Consider the following 27,818-nt stretch of genomic DNA (forward strand, 5'->3'; position numbering starts at 1 on the left):
GCTTTCCTAGCCTCGGGCTAGCTACACAGGCTGGAGCTCACCTAGCTGGGTGAGGTGCAGGTGTAAATGTCCTAGGCTAAGGGGAATGGTCTGGAGGTCAGCCGTGGAGTGTGAGAGGACAGGAAAGAGACAAAGAGAAAAAAATATATTTTAAGTAATACCACTTAGATGTGTGGGGAATATAGCAAAGAGATGGAAACAAAAGGAACAATGTAGCTGAGTCCCAATCCCTACCCATGGAGCTGCAAGGGTTTAGTCCCTGTGCCAAGGAAGTGGCAGCAAGGCAAGCCACGACGGAGCCTAGAAAAAGCCCCTGAGAAGCCCTACAAGACCATGTGGGGGTGGGGACCAGAGGAGAAATTGAAACAAAAGCAACAGTGTAGCTGAACCCCTATCCCTGCTGGTGGAGCTGCAAGGGTTTAGTCCCTGCCCTGAGGCAGTGGTGGTAAGCTATGGCTGTGCCAAGAAAAAGCTCCTGCATAGACCTCCAGGACTTTAGGGGAGGGGACAGAGAGCAGAGATGGAAACAAAAGCCACAATGTAGCTGAACCCCAATACCTGCCTGTGGAGCTGCAAGGGTCCAGTCCCTGCCCTGAGGCAGGCGGGGGCAAACTGCGGCTGTGTTGATACCAAGCCCCCCTACTGGCTCCAAATGGACCTGGCTCCGGCAGAGACAGTGTCGGGGTCAAGGTCAAGCCCCAGCCAACTTCTACTGAGGTCAGCCAAAATCCCCCAGCCCCTCAAAACCCCGTGGGTCTGTGCCTACTTATCTTTATGATGGTCCTCCTGTGTTCCAGCCTTGTTGAATTTCCCTCTAAGCAACTCTCCTGGGCTGAATTCTGCAGAGTCCCTCTGGTATCAGCTTGTACAACTCTTGTTACAATCCAGACATCTATCCATTGTGTCAAGCACATTTGTACATTTGTTGCCATCATTCTCAAAACATTTTCTTTTTACTTGAGCCCTTGGTATCAACCCTTCATTTTTTCCCTTCCACACCCACCCTCACACCCTCATGAACCCTTGATAATTTATAAATTATTATTATTTTTTCATGTCTTACACTGACCAATGTTTCCTTTCACCCAGTTTCCTGTTCTTCATCCACCTAGGAGGGGGGTTATATGTAGATCATTATGATCATTCCACTTTCTCCCCCACCTTCTCCTTACCCTATGAATATCGGTCCTGCAAGGTTTAGCTGTCTTGGATTTCCTGTGTTTCAGCTCTTATCTGTACCCGTGTGCATGCTCTAATCTAGCTGGATTTGTAAGGTAGAATTAGGGTCATGATAGTGGCAGGGGAGGAAGCATTAAAGAACTAGAGGAAAGTTGTATGTTTCATTGGTGCTATACTAGGCCCTGAATAGCTCATCTCTTCCTTGTGACTCTTCTATAAGGGATGTCCAATTGTCTACAGATGGGCTTTGGATCTCTAGTCTGCACTTCCCCTCATTCAAATTGATATGATTTTTTGTTCTGGATTTTTGATGTCTGATACCTGATCCTATCGACGCCTCATAATCACATAACCTGGTGTGCTTCTTTCATGTGGGCTTTGTTGATTCTCAGCTAGATAGCTGCTTGTTTATCTTCAAGCCTTTAAGACCCCAGATGGTATATCTTTTGATAGCTGCGCACCATCAGGTTTCTTCACCACATCTGCTTATGCATTTATTTTGTCTTCATCAATCGTGTTGGGAAGTTGCATATCACAGAATACTGGATTATTAGAACAAAGTGTTCTTGTGTAGAGGGAATACTTGAGTTGAGGCCCAATATCTGTCTGCTAACTTAAAATTAAAGCTGTAAATATATGTTCATAGATCTATTTCCCGATCAATATATATAAATGTTTTTATATACACACATTCCTGTATTTAGACCTCTATAAATGCTCTTTGCCTCCTAGTTCTTCTCTATATTTTCCTTTTCCTTTCCTCTTGTCCCACTATCCTGCTCAGCCTTACATTGCCCTTGATCAAGTCCTACCAGGCCTATTACACCCTCCTTGCCATCGATTTTAGATCACGTTGTTCCCTTGTCCCAGGGTTTAACACCCACTTCCTTTCTCCAACCTCCCCCTCTCCCGTGTCCCCCCAGAACTGTTGTTTACTCCTCTGAATTGTTTACTCCCATTGTTTTCTCCTCTGAATTGTTTATCCTCCCTATCTTATCTAGATAGACATTCAGAGACAATAATAAGCATTAAAGCAAGACACCAAAATAACATGTTTCTGTTGTTTTGTTTTCTTTTGTTGTTTTGCTTTGCTCATTATAGTCTTTCCTCTAAATTTTGTTAATATTGTTGAAAACATATACAGCAAAATATACACCAATTCAACTCAGTGACATTAACCATATACTTTTTAGTTTACAATAATTCTTTTGGTTTTAATCCTGAATTTTAGATTTATATCCGTTTTAAGTTACCTGTTTTGTGTATGGTATGAAACCCTAAATTTGTCCTGATTTTTTCCCACTGATACTCTTTAGAGTCCTGGAGTTTAGTTTTAGGTCTTCAATACATCTTGAGTATGTTTTTGTATATGAAGTGACAAATGGGTCTTGCTTAATTCCTCTGCAAGTGGAATTCACTTTTGTCAGCATCATTTGTTGACGAGATTATCGCTTCCCCATTTAATGTGTTTGGGCACTTTGTGAAAAATCAGTTATGTGTGAGTGGATGATTTATTTCTGGGTTCTCTATTCTCTCCATAGGTCTACATATTTGTAACCATTACCAGTACCGGAATGTTTTGACCACTGTGGTCAGTCGTATAATAGATTTTGAGGTTGAGATGTGATGGACCTCCATCTTTGTTGTTCTTTAGTAATGTTTTTCTTAGCCTGGGCCTTTTTCTTTTCTATATAAAGCTGAGGGTATGTTTTCCATCCCTTTAAATAAAGATGCTTGAATTGGGATCAGAATTTTATTATATTTGTAGATTGCTGAGGCTTTCTACTCTTGTTGAGTTACAGTCACGCAAACCCACAAGGGGAACTTCCTCCCTAATGAGTTGCTGTGAGTCAAACTGGACTCATGGTAGTGACCTTGGGTTTTCTGTTTGTTTGCTTTGTTTTGTTTTAAGGTAGTATTGACATTTTTCACAATGTTAGTTTTCCTATTCATGAAATAGTATATTCCTCCACTTATGTTGGTAGGTCTGTTGCTTTTCTGTGTCAGTTTTCCTTTATTTCTGCTCTGATTTTTATTATTTCTTTTCTTCTGGTGAATGGATGCTTATTTTTCTGCTCTTGTTATAATTATGAAGATGTAGGTTTTGGGTATTAATTTTGGTTCTTCATAACAATTATTATTGCTTATCATTAGTTTGGATTTAAGACATATATCATATCATTGCATATTTCAATTACATCAAGTAGAATTGTACAATTGCTACCACAATCCGTTTCTAAAAATTCTTTTGCTTTATGGACTCCTTGACATTGTCTTCCTTTGACTTATTTCCATCCTTAAGCCAATGCCATCTTGGGGCCTGTTTTTTCTTTCTGTCCTCTGGGTAGGGTTGTTCTATGTGGCAGTCTCTTCTTTGTGCTCAGTGAGTGCTGTTCTTCTGCCCAAACTGAGTTGGCAAGGATCTTTTGTAGGGCTGGGTTTCTTGTAACAGATTCTTTGAGTTTTTCCTTGTCTTGGAAGACTTTTACTTCTCCATCTATCTTGATGGCTCGATAGGCTGGATAGAGTATTGTTGGGTTTGCATTATTTTCCTTCAATTTTGGGGGGGGGGGGTATGTTACTCCACTCTCTTCTCTTCTTCATAGTGTCTGCTGATAATTCTGAGCATATTCTTTTTTGGGAACCTTTATATGTTATTGCTGTTTTTCCCTAGCTGCTCTCAAGATTTTCTCCTTTTCTTTAAAGTTGGATATTTTCATCATTATGTGCCTTGGTGAGTTCTTTTTGGGATTCAGTTTAGCTGGTGTTCTTTCAGTCTCCTCAATGGTTGCCTGGTTTTCATTCATTAAGCTGGGGAAGTTTTCCTCCAAGAAATATCCACTGTTGTTACAGATGACTTCTTTGTTGTGTCTTCCTCCAGTAATCCAATTATTCTGATGCTGTTCCTATTCATAGCATCAGACAGCTCTTAGGTTTTCTTCAGCTTCTCTGATTATCTTATTAGATTTTTATTCAAGTTTGTTAAAGTCTACTTGACTGTCCTCTAGGTCACGGCTGCAGTTCTCGGCTTTCTTCAGTCGGTTGGTGAAGTCATGAGCCTGCTACTGTTTTTTGTTATCTCGTCCATAAGCTCTTTTATTTTCCTTTGGTGTATGGTCTTTAGCTCCTCTATCATTTCATCCTTTTTCTATATTGTTTCCTTCATATCCTGTATGACTCCAAGCAGCATTATGAAAATTTCCTTCTGTGGCAGATCAATGTCTGCTTCTTCTATGCATGTTGCTATGTTCAGGACATCTTCTATCATTGCCTTTTGTTTCTCCTGTTGTTATTTTTTGTTGACGTCATTGGGGCTCATTGCTGCTTGAGTTGTGTTGTTTTAGAGGAGCCAGGTTCCATTTTCCAGGGAGCTGAAGAGCGCTGGCTCTCTCTGGAAGACTCATAGGAATACTTTTTCGAACTGCCTGCAGCTAATTGCACTATGGAATTAACCTACCACTTTAACCTCCTGTGGCTTCATTCTTTCTCTAGTCAACCAGTATTCTGTTATTTGGAGGGCAAGTTGGATGGTCCTCTCAGTGGACACTGGCTGGCTTGTTGTGGACTCACGAGGATGGTGCTGTACTGGGTGATTTCTCAGGAAGCCATGATGGTGTGGCCCACGGAAGCTTGGGATGCACAGAAGGCATGCATGGTTGCCTGCTGCAACAGGAGTGCCACAGAAAGTTGGTGGGTTGCCTGCTTTGGTGTATAGCATAGCGAATGGTAGGCGGAATTTCCCTGGTCAGGTACACCGCTGCGGAGGTTGGGCAGAGGTTCCTGAAGCAATGTGGAACCTTGGCGAGTGTTGGCCAACCTGCCTTAGGCCATGTGAGACACTACAGAAGGAGGGAGGAACATGTGGGACCACAGAGGACCAGTAGGAGCTCCCCCAGCCACGAAGGCAGGATTTCCCCCAAAGAAGGTGGGCGGGATTTCCTCAGGCATGTGTTAAGTAACACGGAGGGAGGGCGGTACAATTTTTCCTGGAAGAAGTTGGGCGGGATATCCCCTGATGGAGAGGGGGTGGGCTTTCCCCAGCGTTGTTTTATGCTGCAGATGGTGCAGCTCTCCTAGCAGGGTGGAGGGGAGGTGTAAATGCCCTAGGTTAAGGGAGTGGTCTGTAGGTCGGCAGCGGCATGTGAGAGAAAAGGGAAGAGAAAAAGAGCAAACAACAATAACCAAAAAATCCTAAGTCCTCTGAGGCTGTGGGGGGACAGAGAGAAGAGAAAAGAAGGAAACAGAAGTAACAATATAGCTTAGCCCTGATCCCTGACCATGAAGTTGGAGGGGTTTGAATCTTCCTCCAAGGCAGCAGCAAGCTGTGGTTGTATTGAGATAAAGCTCCTGGGTTGGGACAAACAGTGGCAGGGCTAAGGTCAAACCCTAGCTGGCCTCCGCTGTGGTAATCCAAAATCCCCCAGCTCCTGAAAACCTAGTGGATCTGTGTCTACTTATCTTTATGATGCTCCTCCTGTGACCTGACAGAATGGAATTTCCTTCTCAGTTGGTCTCCTGCACTGATTTCTGTGGAGTCCCTGTGGTGTGTGTTATTCAGTCGCCATCTTCCCAGAAGTCTCCAATATTGAGGAAATCTATGGGCAAACTATTTACAGGTGCATGAAGCTCAAAAGAAGATGGAAGGAATACATAAAGTCACGGTACCAAAAGAATCGGTCAACATTTTTAAGAGTTGAGATATGATAAATGAAAAACTAGATGTCATTGAAGGAAGTCCAACCAACACTGAAGATATTAGTTAAAAACATGTCTCCTGAAATGGGCAGAATTGTGATATTTCCACAAGCTAAGGCAACTCTAGCAACACTCACTAGTCTATAAGAAAAAAATTGGAAGATAGTCACCTGGCTAACTTGCTAAAAAAAGATCCATATTTGCACCCTTCCAAGGTGAGAGATTGAAAATGGAGGATGGGGTTGTGCACTGGCCAGAGGAAGGCTGGGCAGCAGAGGCCCTTTCTGTTGGTTCCGGGTCTTTTGGTACCAAGATGAGAGGTTGGAGATGGAGGCATGGAACAAAGATCGAATTTAGCCAGGAATGTGAAGTTGGGGGAGATTTTACTGAGGCAGGGAAAGAACTGCTGGGAGGGAAGGGAGAGTAGAGAAGGACGGGGGCATCTTGAGCTCCCGGGTGGGTTCCAAGACCCAACGAGTTAGGTCAGGGAAGTCATGCCTGGCAGTGGACGAGGGAAATTGCGCCTGGCAGTGAGGCAGTGGGACATATATAGGGCTTAGCCAAGGCTGTGTGTATTGATGAGGGGAAGGAAGGCCTTCTGATGCTTCAGTGGCAGGGTCTGAGTCAGGATGTGTTCTGTGAGTAAATTGTCCCGGAACACTGAGGGAAGGGACTGTACAGACCCAGCCCTGAGAGATAATCTACTTGGAATGCTGGAGGCAGGGACTGCATAATCCAGCTCTAAGCTGGAGAGGCGGGGGGAAGGGGCCACACAGTCTAGCAGGCTCTTTTGGGAGAGCTAGGGGAAGCAGCTACATGATCCGGAACCCAGCCCAAACACAAAGAAAGATGATCCAACAGAATGTGGAAATCGTCATCCACTGCCATCCCTGTCACATGCAAGTGAAATGCTGAACAATTATGTGTGAGCCCACAGGGCAGCCACTGTATCAATCCGTCTCATTGGGAACCCTCCTCTTTTCCACAGACCCTCTACTTTGCCAAGCACCTGTCCTTTCCCAGGGACTGCTCTCCTGATAACATGTCCAAAGTACTCGAGACGAAGCCTCACCATCCTTGCTTCTATGGAACATTCTGGCTGTGCTTCTCAGGCCAGATTTGCTTTGCATTTCTAGTTTCGGCAGTCCACAGTCTTTCATTATTCTTCACCAACACCATACTTTAAACGCATCAACTCATCTGCAGTTTTGCTGACTTGGTATTTTCTCTGTTCCTCATGATGCTGTCTATTGGGTCAGTTGTGGTGACTTCTGATTTCTTGCAGTGAGATGTAACCCATACAGAAGGCTATCTATCTGTTTGCATTGCATTTGAAATTTCAGTTCATTATATTTCACACTTTGTTCTTTCTTTCTAGTAGAACTGCTATTTTAAGGGTTTTTTAAAAATTCATTTTTAAGTTTTTCCCACAATTTTGATACGCAATATTTTTGTTTCTGTCTGATCCTAAATACCATATATACTCAAGTATGAACTGACCTGAGTATCAGCCAAGGCACCTAATTTTACCACAAAAAAAGTGCATTAAAAATGTGTGGGAAAACTCGGTTTATACATGTGGATATACAGTAGTTTCTAATTTCCATTTTTCTTTCTCCAAGTTATTTTTAAATGTTTTTCTTGATTTCTAAATACATGGACGTTTTTGAGTAACTTCATTTTAAAAATGGATCTTAGTTTCATTTCTAAGTTCATTTTGTTTGGTAAGAGAATGTGGCTTCCTGGCCTTATACTATAATCTATAGTCTTTTTCTCTCAAATATTCCCCATGTGCTTCAACTGGTGCAGCTTCTCTGTTGAGGACAGTATTTCTATTTCTGTTCATTTTATAAGATTGGCGATTCTCTTGTTCAAATTCTGGCTTGTCTCTTTAATATCTCAATGGCTTCAAGACCTAGGATTGAATCTTTCTCTTCATTGTGAATTTGTCAAATTCTCCTCATTAGCCCTATCTATTTTTGCTCTCTGTATTTTGAAGTGATGCTATTAGATCCACACAAGACTGGTGAAAATAATCTCTTATTGTTATAGAATGATTCCTTTTCTTACTTGGAATACTTTTTTGCTTTACATTTTACTTGGCTTATTATTAATAAAATTACACCAACCTTGTTTGGGCTAGCATTTGCTATATCTTTTTCTATCCTTTTGCTTGCAACCTTTCTGTAACCATGCATGTTAGACTTTTCTAGTAAAAAGCTCAGAGTTTCTTGAATATAGAATACCTGGAGCAAAAGGAAGAGATGATAAAGTGAAAGAGCTGAGCTGAAAATTTCAAAGGGCAGCTTGAGAAGACAAACTATTATAATAAAGTGTGGACACACTTTGAGTTAGAACCCCAAAGGGAAGAGCGTGTGCAGCAATTCCCAAGCTGAAAGAACTAGAAAAAAATTCAAGTCTCATGTTGCAACATTACCATTTCTATGGAGAAAATAAATGTATTAGTTTAATGTTTTTAAATTTAAATAAATTTTAAAAAGCTCAGAGTTAGACATTTTTTAAGTGGACAGAAAGAGAGAAATGAGGCTGACAAGGCCAACTTGAAGCACCGAGATAGGGAATCAATCTCTCCACCTCTCAGCCCACCCTTGCTCTTCACTCTGATCCTTCTTTCTCCCACAGACAACCTCTCTCTCCTCTGATGGCTCCTCTTACTCTGTAAGGTTCAATACACTAGTCTTTAATTAAAGCCTTTGGGCACAAGTTCTTCCTCCTGCTACCCCCTTACTGACAAATTCCTCAACACTATACCTGCTTGTTCTCTCACTTAATTGCTTAATCCAGAGCTCAATTATGCCAGCATAGGAGTTAAACTTGACTTCTCCCTCTTTGTTCTCATCAAGCAATTCAGAACGTCCCTTTAGTCTATCTAAAAATATGTTTTACATCTATTCCATCTGCTCCCTTCGCCCTTTTTCCACCCCACATTCATTATGGTGACATGAAGCCCCCAGTCTTCTCTTCCCACAAAACTCACTGCCAGCAAGCCTATTCTGACTCATAGTGACCCTATAGGGCATGGTAGGACTGCCTCTGTGGGTTTCTGAGACTGTCACTCTTTATGGGACTAGAAAGTCCCATCTTTCTCCTGAAGAACAGCAGACGGGTGCAAACTGCTGACCTTGCATTTAACAGTCCCCAGGAAATCGACTCCACCATCCGGCTCCTCGTTGCACAAAAGGGGGAGGCCTTTTTGATCCTTTCACTAACTGGTGAGTTCCCTCTGCTCAGTGTTCTTTACCCTTTTTGTTAAGATAACATGAGGCTATCCCGACACATCCTGAGCCTCTTTAAATAGCTTGCCTTGAATCCAGCATGGATTAAGGCCCTGGCAAGCTGCTTCACAAAGGTCACAGCCTTGCCAATTCTGTGGAGGACAGGTCTACTCTACACGCACGGGGTCGCCACGAGTAGGAATCCTCTTCATGGCCACTCCCAGCAGTCTCCCGTGCATGAGCTAAAGACCTCATTCAGGTCAGGAGGTTTTTCATTATTATTTTTAGTGGTTATTTCTTCAGGTGTGCTGTTCTTTGGGCATGGCGGCTTGTTTTAGCCACGGTTCTATAGAGACAAGAATATTGGACTTTCTGGATCAGCTCTCTCTTTCTCCCTTCAGCTCTATCTTTTCCTTTCTGAGTTGTAGGAAAGATGCTCAGAGCAGTCTTTCCAGGTTTAGTTTTCAATAAATTCTAACCTGTTGCTGGTTGCTGTCACTGCATTTTCAAGCTAAAAATCTTTCCTCGTAAAATGAAAACTAAAAACATTTGACAAATTCTTTCCTTGTTTCAGGCAAGCGCCCTCAACATAGGCATGACTGGAACATACAATCCAGAAAGCAAAACTTCTGGTGTCACATGTTTTTCTATATTCACATATGGATTGATCTTTGGAATCTTATTTAGCATATGAATTAGGGAGTTTCATGCTTTTTATAGTGTGTATATTTTAATATTATTTTTATAGCTCTGCTTCCTAGACCCTGGTGATCACAGGCATGGGAATTGAATGCCTCATATCCTTCTGTCTAGTGACTGTCTTTGATCTGTTCGTCTTCACAAAGTGGCATAGGTCTATGTTTATTTGTGGTTGTGCTTCAAAATGGATCATATAATAAAATATATGGATCATTTTCAAGTATCTTAGTTCCAGGCAATGATGAAAGACAGAGAGGAAGGATTGTATACAGTTTGTCTACTTTGGGAGGGCCAATTGGTCAGAGATCGGGGAGGGAGACCTCCTAAGAAGAGAGAGGTGGCTGTTTTGCTGGCTGGCTTCTTTTCAGGACGTGCAGAAACAGTCCCAGGTCAGCAGGAGGAGAGACTTCCTCCTCTAACTGCCCTGAGTGCCCATGTTATGAGCCTAACTGGCCAGTGCTCTTCGTTGCTGTGCCAACTAAAAGATGGGCTGAACTTTGGTCAATTGCTCTGAACAGGCACTGGTATTGTGCCCCAAACCACTCCATTTGTTTTCTTCCTGTGCCCACCTCACCCTAGTTCTGAGCCCGGTGGGTCAGCACCTGCTCTGCTGGCTCACAGCATCCCCTGCTTCCTGGGCCTTCCCTTCCTCGGCCAATGGTCCCGTCAACATGGGTCCATTTGGACCAGATTTCATAGACAGACTTTTAGGTTTAGGGGCCTGTCAGGTGGTTTTTGGGGGGCATAGTGGCACTGGTGGCATAGTGGGTTATGCATTGAACTACTAACAACAGAGTCAACGGTCTGAAACCACCAGCTGCCCCACGAGGGGAAAGGCTTTCTACCCCAGTAAGGAGTAGAAACTCACCCAGTAAGGAGTAGAAACCCCCCAGCAACCCACCAGGGCAGCTCTATCCTGTCTTGTCAAGTCACTGTGAGTTGGCATCAACTTGATGGCGGTGAGTTTTGAGTATTGTGACTATGATTTCCAGAAAATACCATAAAGCAAATACCAACAAGCTTTAAAGGGGAGGTGTTATATAGACCACATCCTCTCCCCCAAAAGAAATGGAATTGATATCAATTTTAAAAATTAAAAATTACTCAAAAACTTCCATGTGTTTAGAAATCAAGAAATATATTTCTAAATCACTAGGAGAGAATAGTGGAAATTAGAAATGATTTAGAACCAGACAGAAACAAAACGGGAAATTTTCCAACTTTCCCCAACGAAATTGGAACTTGGAATGGGAAGGGCTAAATGCATGCGATTCAGATTATAATCTGAACAGAATAAAAGTCAGGACAGTACTAACCTTTGCCAAGGGTTTTGGAGGACGGCTTCGACTACAAACCGACGTGTTCACAGGGCCACCACTAGATGGTGTTACTAATGAATGAAAACAATGTGGACCAAGGTTGCTGGGCAGAGAACCCTTACAGCCTGCACAGGATGGTGCTTAGGAGCTTGTGTGGAGCCTGTACGCCTCTGTGAGGAAATGTGTCTGCACACGACGATTGATGCATAAATCTTCCCAAAAAGCAATGTTCGTTTCCAAACGTGCAAGCGCATGCAGGAGTCTGTGCACCCTGGGAAATACGGACATGAAGCTAAATGATACAAACTTCAAAAAGCTGACTTAGCCATCTGGTCTGGAATTCCTGCCCCTCCGCTGGGGAGGCTACTTTCGGAATGTGCAGAAGATCCAACCATGGGATCAAAAAATGCATCAGGGGCCTCTCCGCAGGACACTTGTTCCCAGGCAGCTAACCTTTAGACGTGGCCGCAAATTCCTCCAAGGTCTCTGGCCTGCGTCCAGTGCGAGCTGCCCAGGTCTCAGTCAGTTCTCAAGCCGTCTTCCGCCTCAGTGCCCAAAGCATACAGTAAGATGCCCACCTGGGCTTCTTGCCGCTGTCCACAAGGGGGGGATACAAGGTTTTTCCATCATGATGTTAGAATAAGCAATTGGCTTGAGATTTTTTTTTCTTTGAAATGCTAAGAGGAAGTCCTAGTACATTTTCATTTACATCAAGATATATAGATGCCTTGTGCCTGAGGAGGGGCCCTGGTGGTACCGCGGGTGCACAAGGCGACAGCTAACCACAAGGTCACCAGAAACTCCAAGGGAGAGAGATGAGGCTTGCTACTCCCAGGAAGCTTTAGAGCCTCCGAAAACCAGTGACCATTCTGCTCTGTCCTATGGGCTCAATGTGAGTCAGAACCAACTGAGTGGCAGTGAGTTCATTTTTGTGTGTCGAGGTTTTGTTGTTGTTGTTGTCTTCGCTCTTATGTGCATGCCTCCAAGCTTCTCTCAGCTTCTTGTTCTGAGTCCCCCCTCATCCCACGGACAGTGCTCCACCGATTACCTGCTGTAGGGAACAGCCCACCAAGCTAGAGCCGTGGGCATGCTCAGGCTGTCCACCTGGCAGAGAGGTACACGTGGCTCTGAGGGAACAGAAGGTGTCCTCTGCACTCTCTGAGGGCTTGTTCACCGGATGGTTCCAGAGCCCCGCCCCGCCCTCCAGAGGCCAGCGTGGGAACCTCCGCAGAGAAGTTAGGAGGCACTGAAAGTAGCTTGTTGGCCCTTAGGCTCCTCACGACAGCAGAGCTCCCTCATTAACAGCCCCCCAGAGAAGGTAGCCGCCTCCCGAAGGCCCTGAGACATGAGCAGACGATAGTTCTAATCCCAGCATCATTAAAAGTTCAAGTGGCTTCCCTGGAGGCCATAGAAATGTCCCAAGATGCGTTAGACCTGCTGCCTCCTGAGTCCAATTTGGTTGAAGGAAATGCTTAGTTTTTAATCCAGAGAAGTTTTTTTTTTCCTCTAAGGATTTGAGCCTCACTGAGAAAACTTAAGGGTCCCTTGAGTCACAGTCACTAAGTGTCAGCAGTTCAAATCCCCCAGTGTGGAAGCCAAACGGCACTGCACGTTAGCAATGGCGGACACCTGCCGGGAGTTGGTTATCATGCTGTATGTCTATCTACTGGCTTAATCCTCACCAGGTATACGATTAGCCACTGCACAGACGAGGAAATTAGGCACAGAGAGGTTAAATAATTTGTGCACAATTACAGAGCTCTGTGGTTCTGTGATATCCGGGGAAGGAAACCATTGTCCAGACTGGCTGGTCCCGTAGTCAGGCAGCAGGGGCTGGAGAGACTCAGACCTCAAACTTCCAGGCCCAGAGTTCTTCTCCCAACAAGCCCAGCCTGACAGTGGACTTTACCCCGCCTCCCTGCCGGCCTTCCCAGAGTTAACCCTGCCTGGCCTCGCCCTTTGGCCAGCAGCTCCAGCCCAAACAGGCTGCGCCCACATTCCCCGGCTGCGCTCCAGCCTGCAGGAGCCAAGACAGCCAGCAGTCAGTGGCTGGACTGAGCTGAGCAGGAGGCTGCCGGCGGGAAGCAGCAGCAAAAAGAGGCGCGGAGTGGAGGCAGAATGTCCGGCACCCAGGAGCTGCTGGGCCTCTTGGGGAGCAAGACCCTCGTGGGCTTGATTGTAGGCGCTACTGTGGCCCTGCTCCTGCTGCTGCTGCTGCTGGTCACCTGCCTGGACCATGGTCAGCAGGAGCGTGATGTGGAGAGGAACCGTCCAGCCGCAGGGAGAAGCCGAGCCCTGTGGGCCGGGCCCTGGCTCATCCGGGGTCGGGACCGGGGCCCCATGGGACGTCTGCACCATCCCCATCATCCTGGCCATGCATCCCACATACCCCATGCCGGCCTCCACCACCATCACCTGCACCACTCTCCACGCCACCTCCACCATCACCACCATCCTCACCGGGGCCGCCGCTGATGCCTCCTGGGATGAGGTTGCCTGCCCTGCAGTCACCAGGACAAGCAGACCCGGACTCTCAGTGCAGAAGGACCGCTCCCTGTGCGGAAGGTGCCCTTGGGAGCTGACTCTCGCTCAGTCTTCAGGGGAGAATTATTCCCCGATGTCATATGGAAGCGGAGCCGAGGATGGTTCGGACCAGGGGGCTGGTGGGGGCAGAGATGGTCCTGTGGGGATGGATGCCAGAAGTCATCAGGTTACCAAGGTAGAACCAGTCCCGGGAACCCATGTGTGCAGACAGACGTGAATGGACAGCAGCTCTCTGCAAAATGCTTGTCTTTGGACTGCCTCCTGAGATAGGCCTCTGGCCAGTGGGGGGAGCGGGGAGGGGGCCTGAGAATGCCCTTGATGTTTGGAGAAGGCTCAGCCCATTCATTAGTACCCTGATGCAAGAAAATAAAAATCACAAAGAAGCCTTTGTGCAGAGACTCTTGATTGTAAGGGAGTGGGCTGAAACTTGGGAGGCTGTGCTGCCCTGGGGCCTCCCACTGATGAGAACAGAACCAGTGGAGCAGACACAGAGCTCGGGAGGCTTCAGGGTTGCCTCAGCACCCTGATCCCCAGGAGCATGGAGACAGGAGGGTACAGGCTGCCCAGGCTCTACCCTTGTGCTCTTTCTAGCCCATGTCCAGGGCCAGCTGGGCTCTGGGACCTGCCCCACCCCTTAGCTGTCTTGAATTCAGTGTTTCCTTGTTAACTGAGTCAAGGTTTCTCTTCCAGACCTTCATTTTTCAGGGGCTGCTGGTGCTTACCATGGTTCACTGCAGATTAGTAAGTAAGCACAAGTAAACCCCTGCTTATCTTGCTCTGGTCCTGCCTGGGGCTGCCCATTTAGGTTGAGGCTTTGATTCTGTAGGAAAGTGCTTGGGGGGCCAGGAGAGGGGAGGATGCCCATCATCCCTAGAGGCAAATTGGTCAATGTGGTGGCAGCATGTGAAATTGAGCACTACAGATGAGAAAGTAAGCGCAGGCAAGCTCTTGCTGACCTTGTTTAGGGGGTCAAGGGATACTGCAGTGGGGGGAGCATCCTGTGAAGCTCTCTGGGTGAGCTTGCAAACAGCACTTGCCCCTCTGAGTCTGTTTCCTTCCCTCCAAAGCCCAGAGACAGGGGTGTCCAGACGCCCCCTGAATGGCAGGTGGACTCCCACAGCGAGGCAGGAAGTCTTGTTCTGAAGGCTCAGCCTGCACCGGAGAGCTGGGGTGGGAGGTGGAGAGGGAGGCAGGGGCCAGCCAGGCTGTGAGGAGCAGGGAACAGGCTTGAAAGGCTAGGGCCTGGTGAGTCACTGGATCAGAACGTCCTGTTTCCCTCTCCACTTCCCAGCGGATTCTCTGTGCAAGCTGTGGAGACAAATTCACATGTGTGCCCACCTGGATTTCTGGGCTGGGGAAATACCAAAGGTCCCCACGTAGTGTTGATTTTATCTCGTCAGTGTTCTTCCGCTTGCCTCTCCTTCTGCCTCCCTGTGCTCAGTCCTGGCTCAGGCCTCATCCCCCAGCCTGGATTCCTGCCTGAGTCTCCTACAGGCCCGGCCCTTTTCTTCCTTTTGAAAACAGCATGTAGACTTCATTTCTATATTCGAACTCTGTGTTGTGAACTGGGTTAAAGTTGACAGAGCAAATGGGTTTTCCATTGAGCGATTCCCACACATCTTGATTTCGGAGACTAGCGGCAGTCCCCTAGCACTCTGCCCATGTGCCCCTGTGTTTACCAACTCCATTCCCGTTTTTCTCTTTCCCGCTCTGTCTGAGCTCCATCCCCAGGGAAATGCTGCATTTTTAATCTCCCATGGTTGGTTGCTCTAAGGAGTACGTACCTCCCTGGGGTTCTTGCTCACCTTAGAGGAACTACTGGTTAGTCTGTTATCTGGCTGAAAGTTGAACAACGGGGCCGGGATACGGTGCTGGTGGCCAATGCGGTCCCAGGTCTGAAGGCTGTCTCAGTCACTGTTGCCAGTCACTGTCAGACCAGTAAGCTTGATCTGTTGGGATGTTGAGGTTCAGTCCATGTTTTCTATCTAGGCCCTCCTATTGGGATCCCTGTCAGAGTGGCCAGCAATGGCAGCGTGGCACCATCTAGTCTGGTCCCAGATTCACGAAGACAAGGATTCACGTGGTCCACAAGCCCCTCGGACTAACAGATTCCCACGAGTCTTTGACTTTCATCACCCCTCCTCGCTGTGGATGGTGACGCTGTAAGGCTTGCACCTTAGATCCTTAGATTGCTGCCCATGTGCTTCGAAAATCTTAATTCCTACTTACTAAAGCCAACTTTAGAGCATTACCTTTGTGGACTACGTCATGAGAATTGGCCTTCGTGTCCCCTGAGTCCTCAGGCCCACAGACCCATTCCCTTAAGGCAGTGGTTCTCAACCTGTGGGCTGCGACCCCTTTGGGGGTCAAATGACCCTTTCACAGGGGTCTCCCAATTCATAACAGTAGCAACATGACTGTGATGAAGTAGCAACGAAAATAATTTTATGGTTGGGGTGGTCACCACCACATGAGGAACTGTATGAAAGGGTTGAAGCATTAGGAAGGTTGAGAATCACTGTCCTACGGTGTTTGATTGTGGCTAAGGTTTCACAGCTTGCCTCCCTACCCCCCACCCACTATAGGCTGCACCATCTTCATGGACATATTTGCAGCACATATAAATATACCTATAGAAATATCCTCTGTTGATGAGCCAGTCAGGGTGCAGTGTAGCAACGATGAAACATACAACTTTCCTCTAGTTCCTAAATGCTTCCTTCCTACCTTTCCCCCTCCCCCTCCCGCTCACTATCATGATCCCAATTCTACCTTACAAATCTGGTTAGACCAGAGGATGCACACTGGTACAGATAGGAACTGGAAACATGGGGAATCCAGGGCGGATGATTCCTTCAGGACCAGTGGTGAGAGTGGCGATACCGGGAGGGTGGAAGGAGGATGGAGTGGAAAGAGGGAACCGATTACAAGGATCTACATATAACCCCTCCCTGGGGGATGGACAACAGAAAAGCGGGTGAAGGGAGATGTCGGGCAGTGTAACATAATTTATAAATTATCAAGGATTCATGAGGGAGGGGAAAGCGGGGAGGGAGGGGGAAAATGAGGAGCTGATACCAAGGGCTCAAGCAGAAATCAAATATTTTGAAAATGATGATGGCAACATATGTAGAAATGTGCTTGACACAATGGATGGATGGATGGATTGTGATAAGAGTCCCCAACAAAATGATTTTTTTAAAAAGAAATATCCTCTATCAAACATGTGTCTGTTCATGAGAATAGACCCATTCACTTTCCCACGCCTGTTCAGCTTACATAGTTACCTATGCCCCCATTTAGATTATTGTTATTATGTCACTAGAGGACTGTGTATGTAACAGTGTTTGCTGCCTTTCAGTCTTGCACTCCTTACAGTATCTTCCTTTGTCTTGGTCAGTCTGGGCAGACTTCTCCCTTCATCCAAATTAATATGTGTTGCTACCTTCTATTTAGTGAGGGAGCTCTGAGTTGACCGTGTTCTGTGGCAGTGAGTTGGTTGGTTTTATTCTATGTAATGATTGGCCCTCTCTTTTGCTCCCATCCCTGGTAACCTTCCATGAATGTTTCACTGAATAACCTTGATGTTCTACAGCAGTCGGCTCATGCAATGGTTGTCCTGTTGTGATGGACTCATTTCATGCCAGGTGTACTTACGTTAGAAGGTGCTGCACAAATTATTCCTTAATGTTGCATAGTAGTTCATTGAGTACACAAGCCATAATTCACTTTTCCATTCACCCGCCGATGACCACGTAGGTGGTCTCCGTCTTTCTCCTATTGGGAACAGTGCTGCTATGATCATGGGGTGCACATGCCTGTTCATGGTACAGCTCTTATTTCTCTATGATCTATACCTAGTGGGTGTTTGCTGGGGCATTTTACGCTTTCGCTTGTTTGTCTGGACTTAAGTCTTCTGAATTCCCTGTCCGGCACTTCCAAAAGTGTTTCTCCAGCCAGATTTCCCGTCCGTTGGTCGCATGTCTGAGACACCTTCTCTTGTTTTCTTGTGTGGTTTTCGGCTGTCTGTTGTGGTTGAGACATTCCACTAGTAGTGGAGTCATGTACTGATGCTAGGTTATTTTGCGTCACCCAGTTGTCTGTTTTGCTCTCTTCCAGTGCACCTGGGCAACAGGGCCAGCGACTAGTTTGGCCTCTAGTTTGGCAGCAACAGGGTGTTCACCACCGGTCTCTGGGTGAATTTGGGCTTGAAGAGGAGCGTGGGTGCCAGTCTCTAATCACTGGTCATGAGGGACAGTTGGGCACATGGGGCGGCTGTTGACTGTCCTCTCTCATCCATCCAAAGGTGCTGGAGTGGGGAGCGGAGATCATCCTGTGGGTGGTGCAGCAGGCATGGCAGATGTGGCTCCTGACGGATGGGGACATAAACAAAAGAAGGGTGATAAAGAGAAAGGAGAAAAAGGAAAGAGAAAAACAAATTTTCCGGAGGGGAAAACTCAGAGAAAGAGAAAAACGGCAGGGGGGTGGGGAAAGGCACAGCGCGGGTGCCAGGGGGTGGGGGAAGCGGAAAGGAGGTGCTCCGCGCCATGGGAGTGCCCTACAGCAGTGGAGGTGGCCCCCTGTGGGAATTCCCTCTTTGGAATAAAAACACAAAACAAAAGGGAAAGGGGGAGGATTGAAAGAGGAAGAAACAAGAAAAGAAAGTCTAGGGAGGAAAGAGTGAAAAACTCGGGGGGGGGGGGGGGGGGGGAGTGCAGCCCTGACCCCAAGCGCGGGATACCAAGCAAGCTGGCTGCACTGCTCCTGTGGCCTTCCGAGGCCCAATGGGGGTGCAGGGGTGCAGGGGCTATTTGCGGCAGGGGCAACAAAGAAAAAGAGGGAGGGAGAGACAAGACTAGGAAAAAGGCGGGGGAAGGGCAGATTAGCAAACACAAAACAAAACTCACTGCCATCGCAGTGCCCCCCCCTTCCCCCTCCCGCCCAGTCCTTCTCCCATGGAGGGAGCTTCTGAGGATCGCAGCTACACCACCAAGGCTCAGGGGGGTGGGGTGGGAAGATAAAGGAAGCTGGTGGGGAGGTGGGAGCAAAGGAAGGAAAGGGGGAGGGGGAGAGGGGTGGGAGCAGCACAGTTTGGTACAGGCATGGCTTGGACAGGATTCAGATATCATGGGTGGGTAAGCAGAAGAGAACAACCAGGAAAGACAATTAGGAGAAGCAGGACGAACTAAAAAAAAAAAAAAAGCATCACAGCAGGGGTGTATATGGAGGGGTGGGCAGCCATGGTGACCACCTGCTGGGTGGGGGAGGAGGAGGATGCTGTGTCTTAGGTCTAGGAGGTGGGTAAGTAGGCAGGTTGGGGATGGGGGATCACAGTTGGCTGGGCATGGATCATTGACGTAGGTGCAGTGCAGCCCTGGCCCAGCAGAGCCTGGTTCCTGGGCTGATTTCAATGCTGTTTGCAATCATTCAAAATGAGCTTGCTGCTAACTCACTACTCTATACTACTCTATACCTGCCCTTGCCCACTGGCTTTTAAAGTTTTCTCCTCTAATTGGTGTCTGATCTACTTCTTTATCCTTTTGTTTTTAGTCATTTTATTGTGGGCACTTACAACTCTTAAAACATTTCATACACAATTGTATCAAGCATATTATATTGTGCATATTGCCATCATATTTCCAAAAATTTTTCTACTTGAGCTCTTGGTATCCCCTCCTCCTTTTCCCCTTCCCTCCCCTACCCTATCACCCCCGTGAATCCTTGATCAATTACATATTATTTTTATTATGATTTCATCTCTTACACTGTCCTTTGTCTCCTTCCCCCACGTTTCTGTTCTTCATCCTTTGGGGTGGCAGGGAAGCTCCGCCTTCCAGCACTCCATCTGTGTCCACTTCACTTGGCTTCTCGGAGCCTTGTTGAGCAGGGTCCACACTGTGGCTCTGCCTAACCCCCTTCCCCCACCCCGCCCATTGCTGCAGCATTTCCACGTCTCCGTGCCCTTGAGTTAAGATCTATGCCTTGTGCTCTGCCATCCAAGGCCCCTGCCGTCTGTCTTACCCACACGATGCCAGTGATTGGCCCTTGAAAATATTCGGTACCTTCTGCACTCTGTCTTTGCCTTTAAAAAAAATCCAGTGCTGCCTCCTCTAGCCGATAGCTATTGATTATTGTTATTCTCTTGGGAATTTTGTTGGAGCACAGGCCACACCCTTCCTTGTTGCTCTGAAATCGGTGGTAAAGTGAACATGCTCCTGTCCTAAACAGTCTGGGAACTGATGGAGGCTCCCTCCCTCTGAGGGCAGGACCACACCACACATGCTTGAGAAGGGAAACAGGAAGGATTCTCAGAGACTCATGCTCTCTGAAAGAAAGAAAATATGATGGGATAACTAGTGCTGGAGGTGATAGGAGGAGCCATGGTAGCGTAATGGTTACGCATTGGGCTGCTACCAGAAAGGTCAGCAGTTCAAAGCCACCAGGCGCTCTGTGGGAGAAAGATGAGACTTTCTATTCCCGTGAAGAGTCTTGGAAACTCACAGGGGCAGTTCTACCCTGTCCTATAAGGCTGATCTGAGTCAGACTGACCACGAGTATTTTGAGAGACACCGGCTACAACAGTGGGACTCTCAAAACATCAGGAGGTGGCCTCTCCTGGAGGGTGTTTGTGCTTTCACCTCAGCCCAGGGTTGGGGAGCGATGAAGTCACCTGGTCTCCACCACTCTCTCTTCCCATATCACAGACTACCTGGTGAGGTCTGCAAGCCCCTAAGATTCTTCAGACCCATCTGTACTTGTCTTCTCTTGAAGCTACACAGTCTCCATCCAAATACCCCATACCGAGTATAAGCATATCAAATCTATTTGTAATCAAATACATCCAGTACAGTCCTATTTAATTCAGGTGTGCATGCAGTACCTCTTCCTCTGAGTTAGGGAAATAGGGGGGGGGCAGTCCTCCACACTGCTAAATCTGCCTAAGCTTCAGACTCTAGGCACAAACTTGAGAGGGGCCTCCTGATACCCTCTCTTCACATCTGCTGGCTTTCTGGACTTCCCTGGGACTTGTTCATTCTCTAGAATGACTCTCTAAGGAAGTAGGCGCCATCGAGGCTGTGATGACACACAACCAGGCCCTGGACAAGTGAAAGATGCACTGCCCACCACGGCTGCTAGGTTAGCGTCCATTGTTGCAGCCACTGCGTCGATACAGCTCCTTGAGCATCTTCTCCTTGTGTCGGAGCAAGCCAGGCTCCAACAACTGAAGGGCAATTGTACAGCGACAATATATAAAGATTATAGTAAAGTTGTAGCGGATAAGAAAGATAGGAGAGAGAGTAAAATAAAGGAGTCAGACACCTGGAACTGGGAGAAGAGAGAGCCCGTTTACTGTCTTGGGACATTTATAGAAAGCCAACAGACATGCATATTCAGTAGTTAGACATGCATATTCAGTAGTTACATGCATCACAAGGGGGTGGTATCTTCATTAAGATCCCTGAGCTCACAGGTGAGGAATCCTAATACCTGCATTGGGGGAAGGTATGAGGGGCTGGGTGACACAGCAGTGGCGGGAAGAGATAGCAACAGGACATCTGCTTCTGTAGGGAGATAAAATCAACCATGTGCTCACTTTAAGGCAGCATAGCTGTTAAGGGGAAAATCAGTGGGAATGATATTTAAAGCAGGAGAATATACTTGGACTTTACCTATAACTTACCAAAATGGAGGCTTTCCTACTGTGGAATGTTAGCGTTCCAGACTCCCTCTGTTACACATTAGGGAATATAGTCCTCATCATATTTCCCTCCGTGTGCGTTTCCCTTTGACGTTACCAAGCCTGTTTTCCTTCTCAGGGACAGATCCCCCTGACACCAGATCTGAAGAACATGACAGGAAGTCTCTCCATCCTCAATTTTAAAGGGCCTTCTGGCTGTACTTCTTCCAAAATAGATTTGTTCATTCTTACAGAAGTTCATGACATATTCCGTTTTCTTTGCCAACGTTATAGTTCAAACGCATCCGTTCTTCTCCGGTCTTCCTTATTCAGGGTCTCGCTTGTGCCTGCATCTCAAGGCAGCCAACATGCCCTGGCTCGGGTCAGGGCACCTCCGTCCCCAAAGGGCCTTCTTTGTTTTCTGATATTTCAACGAAGTCTTTTGCAACAGATTCGCCTGGTCCGAGGTCTTTGACTGCTGTTTCCCTGGGCTTGACAGAAGATCCAAATAAAATGAAATCCTTGACAACGTAAAGTTCTTTGGCCCACAGTTATTCTATAGGTGAATCAAAGGAGGTCAACGTATTGCTCCAAAATCTTGGAAACTGACATGGAAACCTATTCGAGGCGGAAGGTGGAGGATTGAGCAATGATCACTTATTCTCATTTTAAGATGCTGCACCACTCACACCCACGACAGCCGGGGATCCTCCAAAGTCCGGCCTAACGAGAAATCAAGGGAACAAATAACCGAGACTGAAGCCCCCCACCCCCTGAATTAACTAGTAGTTTGATCTTGGGAATTCCATCTGAAGCACCGAAGACTGGCTCGTCGGGTTTCCTCTCTGCTCCTGGTTACCCCGGTGGACACAAAGGCTGGTGGGAAACATAAGCCCAGGGCTCTAGCTTCCTGTCCCCACCCTCAGTGGACTCCATGGCCTTCCTGTGACCAAGGGAAGGAGGACCCAGGATCCGCAGAGGCCAAGCCTCTCAGATAAAGGGAGGAGTCAGAAACTGAGAGTAGTACATCCTTTGCTTCACAACCCTCCCCACCCCCCACCCCGTTCTGTGAGTAGGCAGTAAGTGGCACTAAGGAAAGTTCCCCAGGGACTTGGAGAAATTGAAAAGGACCATGAGCCAGACCTCCTCCTTCCTGGCCTTTGCTCCCCATGAGTCTCACTGCAGGATGAGTGACAGTTCTGGGGCTCCCGTTTCCCAGGAGGAAAGCTGGGAGGGAGAGATGGAAAGCCCCTTGGCCGTTTAGTGCACTGGTCTGATTTCTAACAGGCAATGGATGGCAGGCAGTCAGTTAACTTGTATGTGTGTCAGCGAGTTTATCTGTGAAATGGGGCGGGCATGAGAGACCGCCTAGCCTAGCTGTATCCAGTTCCTGGTGCTAGTTTCTCACTACTCCGCGTTGTCGCTTCCTCCAAAAGCAAAGGAGCCCCGTTTCCTTGTGGAAGTGGTGGGGGTCGGTGGAGAGGAGGAAGGGGCAGTAGTGAGGGCCAGGCCAGAGGTCCTCTTGCCACACTTAGTGGCCTGGGTCTGAGTGGGTCACCCTTCAAATTCTTCCTAGTAGAGAAGCCGATAGGGCCGGCGGGGCTGGATGCCTTGTGTGTGCGTCAGGGTGGGAGTAAGTGCTGTCCCGAGGGGGGGGCGGGGAAGCAGGCGGCCCAGCAGCTCCTGGGACCTCGGTCACAATTGGAGGAAGGGATTCAGGAAGTGTTCGCAACTGCACAGACATCTGGGAGCCAAGCCCAGGCCGGGCCCCCTGGGCTGCAGCACCCAGTGATGAGCAGGCCACGGTCTAGTCCCTGGGGTGGCCGTCAGGCCAGGAGGGACCCCTCAGGGTGGTCAGGGTAAGTCTGAACAGCCCCGATGTGAGGGGAAGGGAAGGGGAGGGCTGGTGGGCAGCTGGCAACAGAGAGGGCGTCACCTGGGACCTGGGGCTGTCATGGGAGGGGCTCGGAGACCCGCTCCCTGTCTATACTGACTTCCCTCGCCCCAGGGGCGGCCAAATGAAACTCCCCTGCTGCCCTGCTACACACACACACACACACACACACACACGCCCACCCCCTTGGAGCATACAAGGACTGGCCCGAGGCCTTCAAAGGGGAGGGGCCAGGCTCTTCTGGGGCCACAGCAGGGGGAGTATTTTGTCTCCCCCCACCCTGAGCGCACCTTATCTTGAAATTCCGCAGGCGTCATCCCAGGGCTGCGGTTGGCACGGCTTCCTTCGGAGCAGTCCTCTGTCCCTTCCTCCCACCCCTTCCCTGTCCAGACAGCCTGTGTTCACTTCTTACCGACTGAACTGCGATTCTTCCAGAAGCTGCCTGCGGAGTTGACCACAGCTGTTGCCCGCCTGCGGCTTAGAAAGCGGAGAACAGCCCAGATCCGAGTGGGGCCGCGTGGGCGCACCCAGCAGCCTGGGGGTGGGGTGGGGGCAGGGGGTGCTTTGCGAGGACCCCGAGCTCGTGAGCAAGGAGCACAGGGCCAGCCGCCTGGTGGGGCCATGGAAACGGCGGTGCTTGGCATGGTGGCCGTGCTGTTTGTGGTCACTGTGGCCATCACCTGCGTCCTCTGTTGCTTCAGCTGTGACCCGAAGACCCAGGATCCTCAGGGAGGCCCTGGCCCCAGCTTCACCACGGCAACCTTTCGCCAGGAGACGTCCCTCTTCTCGATTGGGGGCCACCATACCCAGCCAGCAAGGGGCACCCAAGAGTTCTGGACCTTTGTATGAGACCTAGCCCTCCCCCTGGATTCACCCTGCCAGTGGGGTGCACTCGCCCACCCCTCAGGAAGCCTCCTCTGGGCGTCCACCCCCGAGTCTTGCTTCCCTGTGTCACATCCTCCATTGCTGCCTCCCAGCCCCAGCGGTGGGACCAGGTCACTAAGCGGTGCAAGGAGCGCAGGTTGCACTGAGTGACGCAGTGTGTGTTGGGGGAGGGGGGCCAGTGGGTGGGGTGGAGAAAAGGGAAGAGGTGACACCAAAATGATTGTCTATACATTGGGCTCAATGTTTCAAAAGAGGTTTATTAGTTTTACACTTGACCTTGGTCAAAAGGCCGAGAAGCAAGGGGAGAGGTTTCTTAGTTTTATAAAAATAAACCTATAGTTAGTTATAGCAACAAACTCATTTTCCGTAAGACTGGTTTAGGTGGAGCAGTCTATTTACAAGGTTAAACACTCTATGCTGGTTTGCTTTCTGAACCGTTTAACACACTCGGTCAGAGCGGTCGATATCACCCGGGTAAAACGATGCTTCAAACCCAGTGCTTTGGTCCACCCGTGTGAACGCTAAGCAGAACAAGCTCTGGGTTTCCTGGGGCTGGTGTTTGTATCATCACAGATTTTGTCAACATTTCTGGAGTTTGGGCTGCAAGATTGTGGTCATTAGAATTTGTGAGCCTGTATCAATAACTTTTTTTTTTTGAGACTGAAGTTGTAATTAAAGGAAAAGGAGCGAAAAAGTGAAAGGCTGTCACTCAATTACTAATAAGCCTGTAACGGATAATGTTGTAATTCAACAAAGATGTCACAAACCAGGTTTGTTATTAGCATTTGTATCATGTAAGAAACATTACATTGAAGCAACCTGCCACTACATTTATCACCGGTTAGTCTCTGGTTGGAGCCCTGGTGGAGTGGTGGTTGGTCACTGGTCTGCTAATGGCAAGGTCAGCAGTTGGAAACCACCAGCTACTCCTAGGGAGAAAGATGAGGCTTTCTACTCCTGTGAAGAGTTATGGTCTTGGAACTCCCCAGGGACAATTCTATTCTGGTCTACAAGGTCACTATGAGTCAGAATTGATTGGGTGGCCGCGAGTGGAGTTTATTCTACGAGTAAAGTTACTACCAAACGTGGCTAAGGATTCTGGACGGTCTTGTACAGGAGGAGGTCTATGGGCAGGGAGGAGAATTCATACCATGAGTGACTGTCCTGGGTGACATCAACCCTGATGTCAGCTATGAACTGGCGTCAGCTCTGAACTGCTCAAAGGACGGGTCTAAGTTATGTCCAAAGAATGAGTGAATGAATACAGCCCTGGTCTGTATGGTAGGCCAGCTCTGCTGATGCATGCAGAGCACCAGATTTATTTGTAAATCAGACCCCAAACTCGCACTTAATTCATTGTAAAGAGACCCGTTCATTCAGGTTGCCACAGCTGTTTCTATTCCCCGCGGCAGAGGAAGCAGCTCCCTCTGCTGGACACTTTGAGAAACCAGTCCTTAACCTGCTCCTCTAGCAGGATTTTCAGTTCAGCAAATGAAAATTGCTTCAAGCCTCACCCTGAGGCCTGCCTGCTGACAGTTGCCTTCCATCAGCCCCAGAATGCAGAACCCCATAAAGCTGATTTCTGGGAACAATGGGTGTGTGTTGTGAATGAAAATGGATGCCCTTTTATGGCTCTCCCAAGAAGCTGTCTGGTTTGGAAAACCACAGAAGGAAACAGAAGAGAAATTAAGAACCTCAGAAAACAGGCCTTATTTTATTTATTCAGAGGGAAACCCGAGAGAAAGCTTTTAAAGAACTGTTGCTATATCTGAACAGGTGCGTTATTTTCTTCGAGATATGAGGGACTTGCAACATCTAAGAACCACAGAAAACTCTTAAACTGAAGGACAGTTTCAAGCAGGTGAAGTGTTGGGTTCCACTGAGACTAGGTAGCAAAGATCTCAGTTTAACCTCCAATCAAGAATTGTCCTGTGATTAATAGGAGGAAAAAGGGTTTCTAAGCCCCCAAATTCAGTGCTCTGCCATATTCGAAGAACACCGTTTGAAGCCTGAAAAATGGCGAACTTCCTGTGGTGGCACAGTGGGTAATGACCTTAGTTCCTAATTGCAAGGTTAAGGATTCAAACCCACCAGCTGTTCTGTGGGAGAAAGATGAGGCTGGCTGTTCCCGTAAAGATTTAAGATCTCAGAAACCTAAAGGGGCAGTTTTGGTCTGTCCCACGAGGTCTGAATAGACTGGATGGTAGTGGGTTCCGTTTGGGTTTGTGTGTGTGCTCGCATGTGTCCATCCAGCCTTGAACGGTGACTCTCCCAGGACCTGCTTGTTGCAGTGGCAGAACTGACTCTGAGGGCCTCTCTGGCCTGGCTGCCCTTGCCACAGGGTGCACTCTCGGAGAGAGACACAGGGTGCGGAGCAGGGAGAGTCCGTGTCATGGAGAGACATAGTGTGGGGTGAGAATGAGGAGGGGAGGGGCACCTTCCAGGCACAGGAGTTCCTGAGGCTGTGTCTGGGTCTCTCAGGGCCTTCATAGATATTCGTGAACCGGAACTGGCTGCAGGGGCGGGGGGTGGGGGTGTGGCAGGAAGATCAACATGAGGTCTGAGCTGCTGGACCTTGAGTAGGGGCCAGTGCCTCTGGGGAGGGCAGAGGAAGCAGGATGGTGCACAGGAAGGAGTCAACATGTCAGGCTGATCTGCGGAAGCCCCAACAGCAGGTCAGGGCCGGACTGGAGGGGTGCTGCTCGTCAGAGCCCATGTGGGACAGCAAGCGCTGGGCCTCGGTGTCTCCTCATGTCTGCTTTCCGCCACAGAGACAGGTCTTCAGGGAACTCAGGGCTGGGGACTGTCTGCTGCCCCCACTCAGAGCTGTAAGCAAGCCCTTCCTTCAAGGGGATCTGGGTGGCCCATCTCCACAGGAATTCAGTGGGAGCTAGCCTCAGAGACCCAGACCACAAGGAGGAGGTGAGCATGCCCAGAAACAAAGATGTACCCAACCTGGGAGCTCCAGATGGGGACAGACTGCCAGGCAGGCCCCGGGAGGGAAGTGGGCTTCAGCCTAGCCTCCCTCTGCTCCAGGTCAGTCACCCGTTAGCTGGCTCTAAGAGCAGACTGAGAATCTCCAAGATCACCCAACCAGTAAGTTCAAGGCAGAGACGTGATCCCAGGCCTCAGGCGGTCACAACTGTCACTGTTCCATGGGAGAGTGTCTGTCGCTGGATCATAGGACAGTGCGAGCAGAGCAGAGGAGAGGCAGCCTCGGGAGCCTGGAAGCCTCTCCGGGTTTACTTGCTCACCCACTGCCCATGCTATACACCACCTCTCTGTCAGCACATTGCTTCCTACCTCCTCACCCATGCTTGTACTCATTCAGTTATTCAGTCCGTCACTCCTTCATTCACTAAACACTGACTGATGGAGCACTTACTACATACCAGGCGCTCCCCTGGGAAACATGGGAATCATCTGACTTGGTCCCAGCACCCAGTGGATCTCAGCATCTGGGTAAGACCAGGCTGCCGATGCTGGATGCTCAGAGGAGGGATTGCTGGGGAGACCCAGGAACACCTTGTGGGAGGAGATTGTCCTGGTGCCGGACTTGAAGAAAAGCAAGGATTTCAGCCAGCAGGATTTGGGGAAGGAGGTTCCAGCCAGAGGAAATGAAACCGAGGTTCAGAGGATGAGTGGGGGGAATTCAGCTTGCCTGGCACAAGGGATGAGGCTGGGCCTCA

At 48.3% G+C, this 27,818-nt stretch overlaps 2 protein-coding genes across 2 annotated transcripts; both read left to right on the plus strand.

Moving 5' to 3' along the window:
• The first annotated feature begins 13,104 nt into the window (after positions 1-13,104).
• Positions 13,105-14,047, plus strand: HRCT1 (histidine rich carboxyl terminus 1). Its single transcript, XM_075558972.1, has one exon. The coding sequence runs from the start codon at positions 13,247-13,249 to the stop codon at positions 13,601-13,603; it is 357 nt and encodes a 118-aa protein (XP_075415087.1). The 5' UTR covers positions 13,105-13,246; the 3' UTR covers positions 13,604-14,047.
• Positions 14,048-23,027: 8,980 nt separating this feature from the next.
• SPAAR (small regulatory polypeptide of amino acid response) lies at positions 23,028-24,882 on the plus strand. Its single transcript, XM_075560132.1, has 2 exons — positions 23,028-23,209; positions 23,555-24,882. The coding sequence occupies exon 2, from the start codon at positions 23,866-23,868 to the stop codon at positions 24,091-24,093; it is 228 nt and encodes a 75-aa protein (XP_075416247.1). The 5' UTR covers positions 23,028-23,209; positions 23,555-23,865; the 3' UTR covers positions 24,094-24,882.
• Positions 24,883-27,818: the final 2,936 nt, after the last annotated feature.

Source organism: Tenrec ecaudatus, chromosome 10 (assembly GCF_050624435.1).
Source record: "Tenrec ecaudatus isolate mTenEca1 chromosome 10, mTenEca1.hap1, whole genome shotgun sequence".
Taxonomy (NCBI): Eukaryota; Metazoa; Chordata; class Mammalia; order Afrosoricida; family Tenrecidae; genus Tenrec; species Tenrec ecaudatus.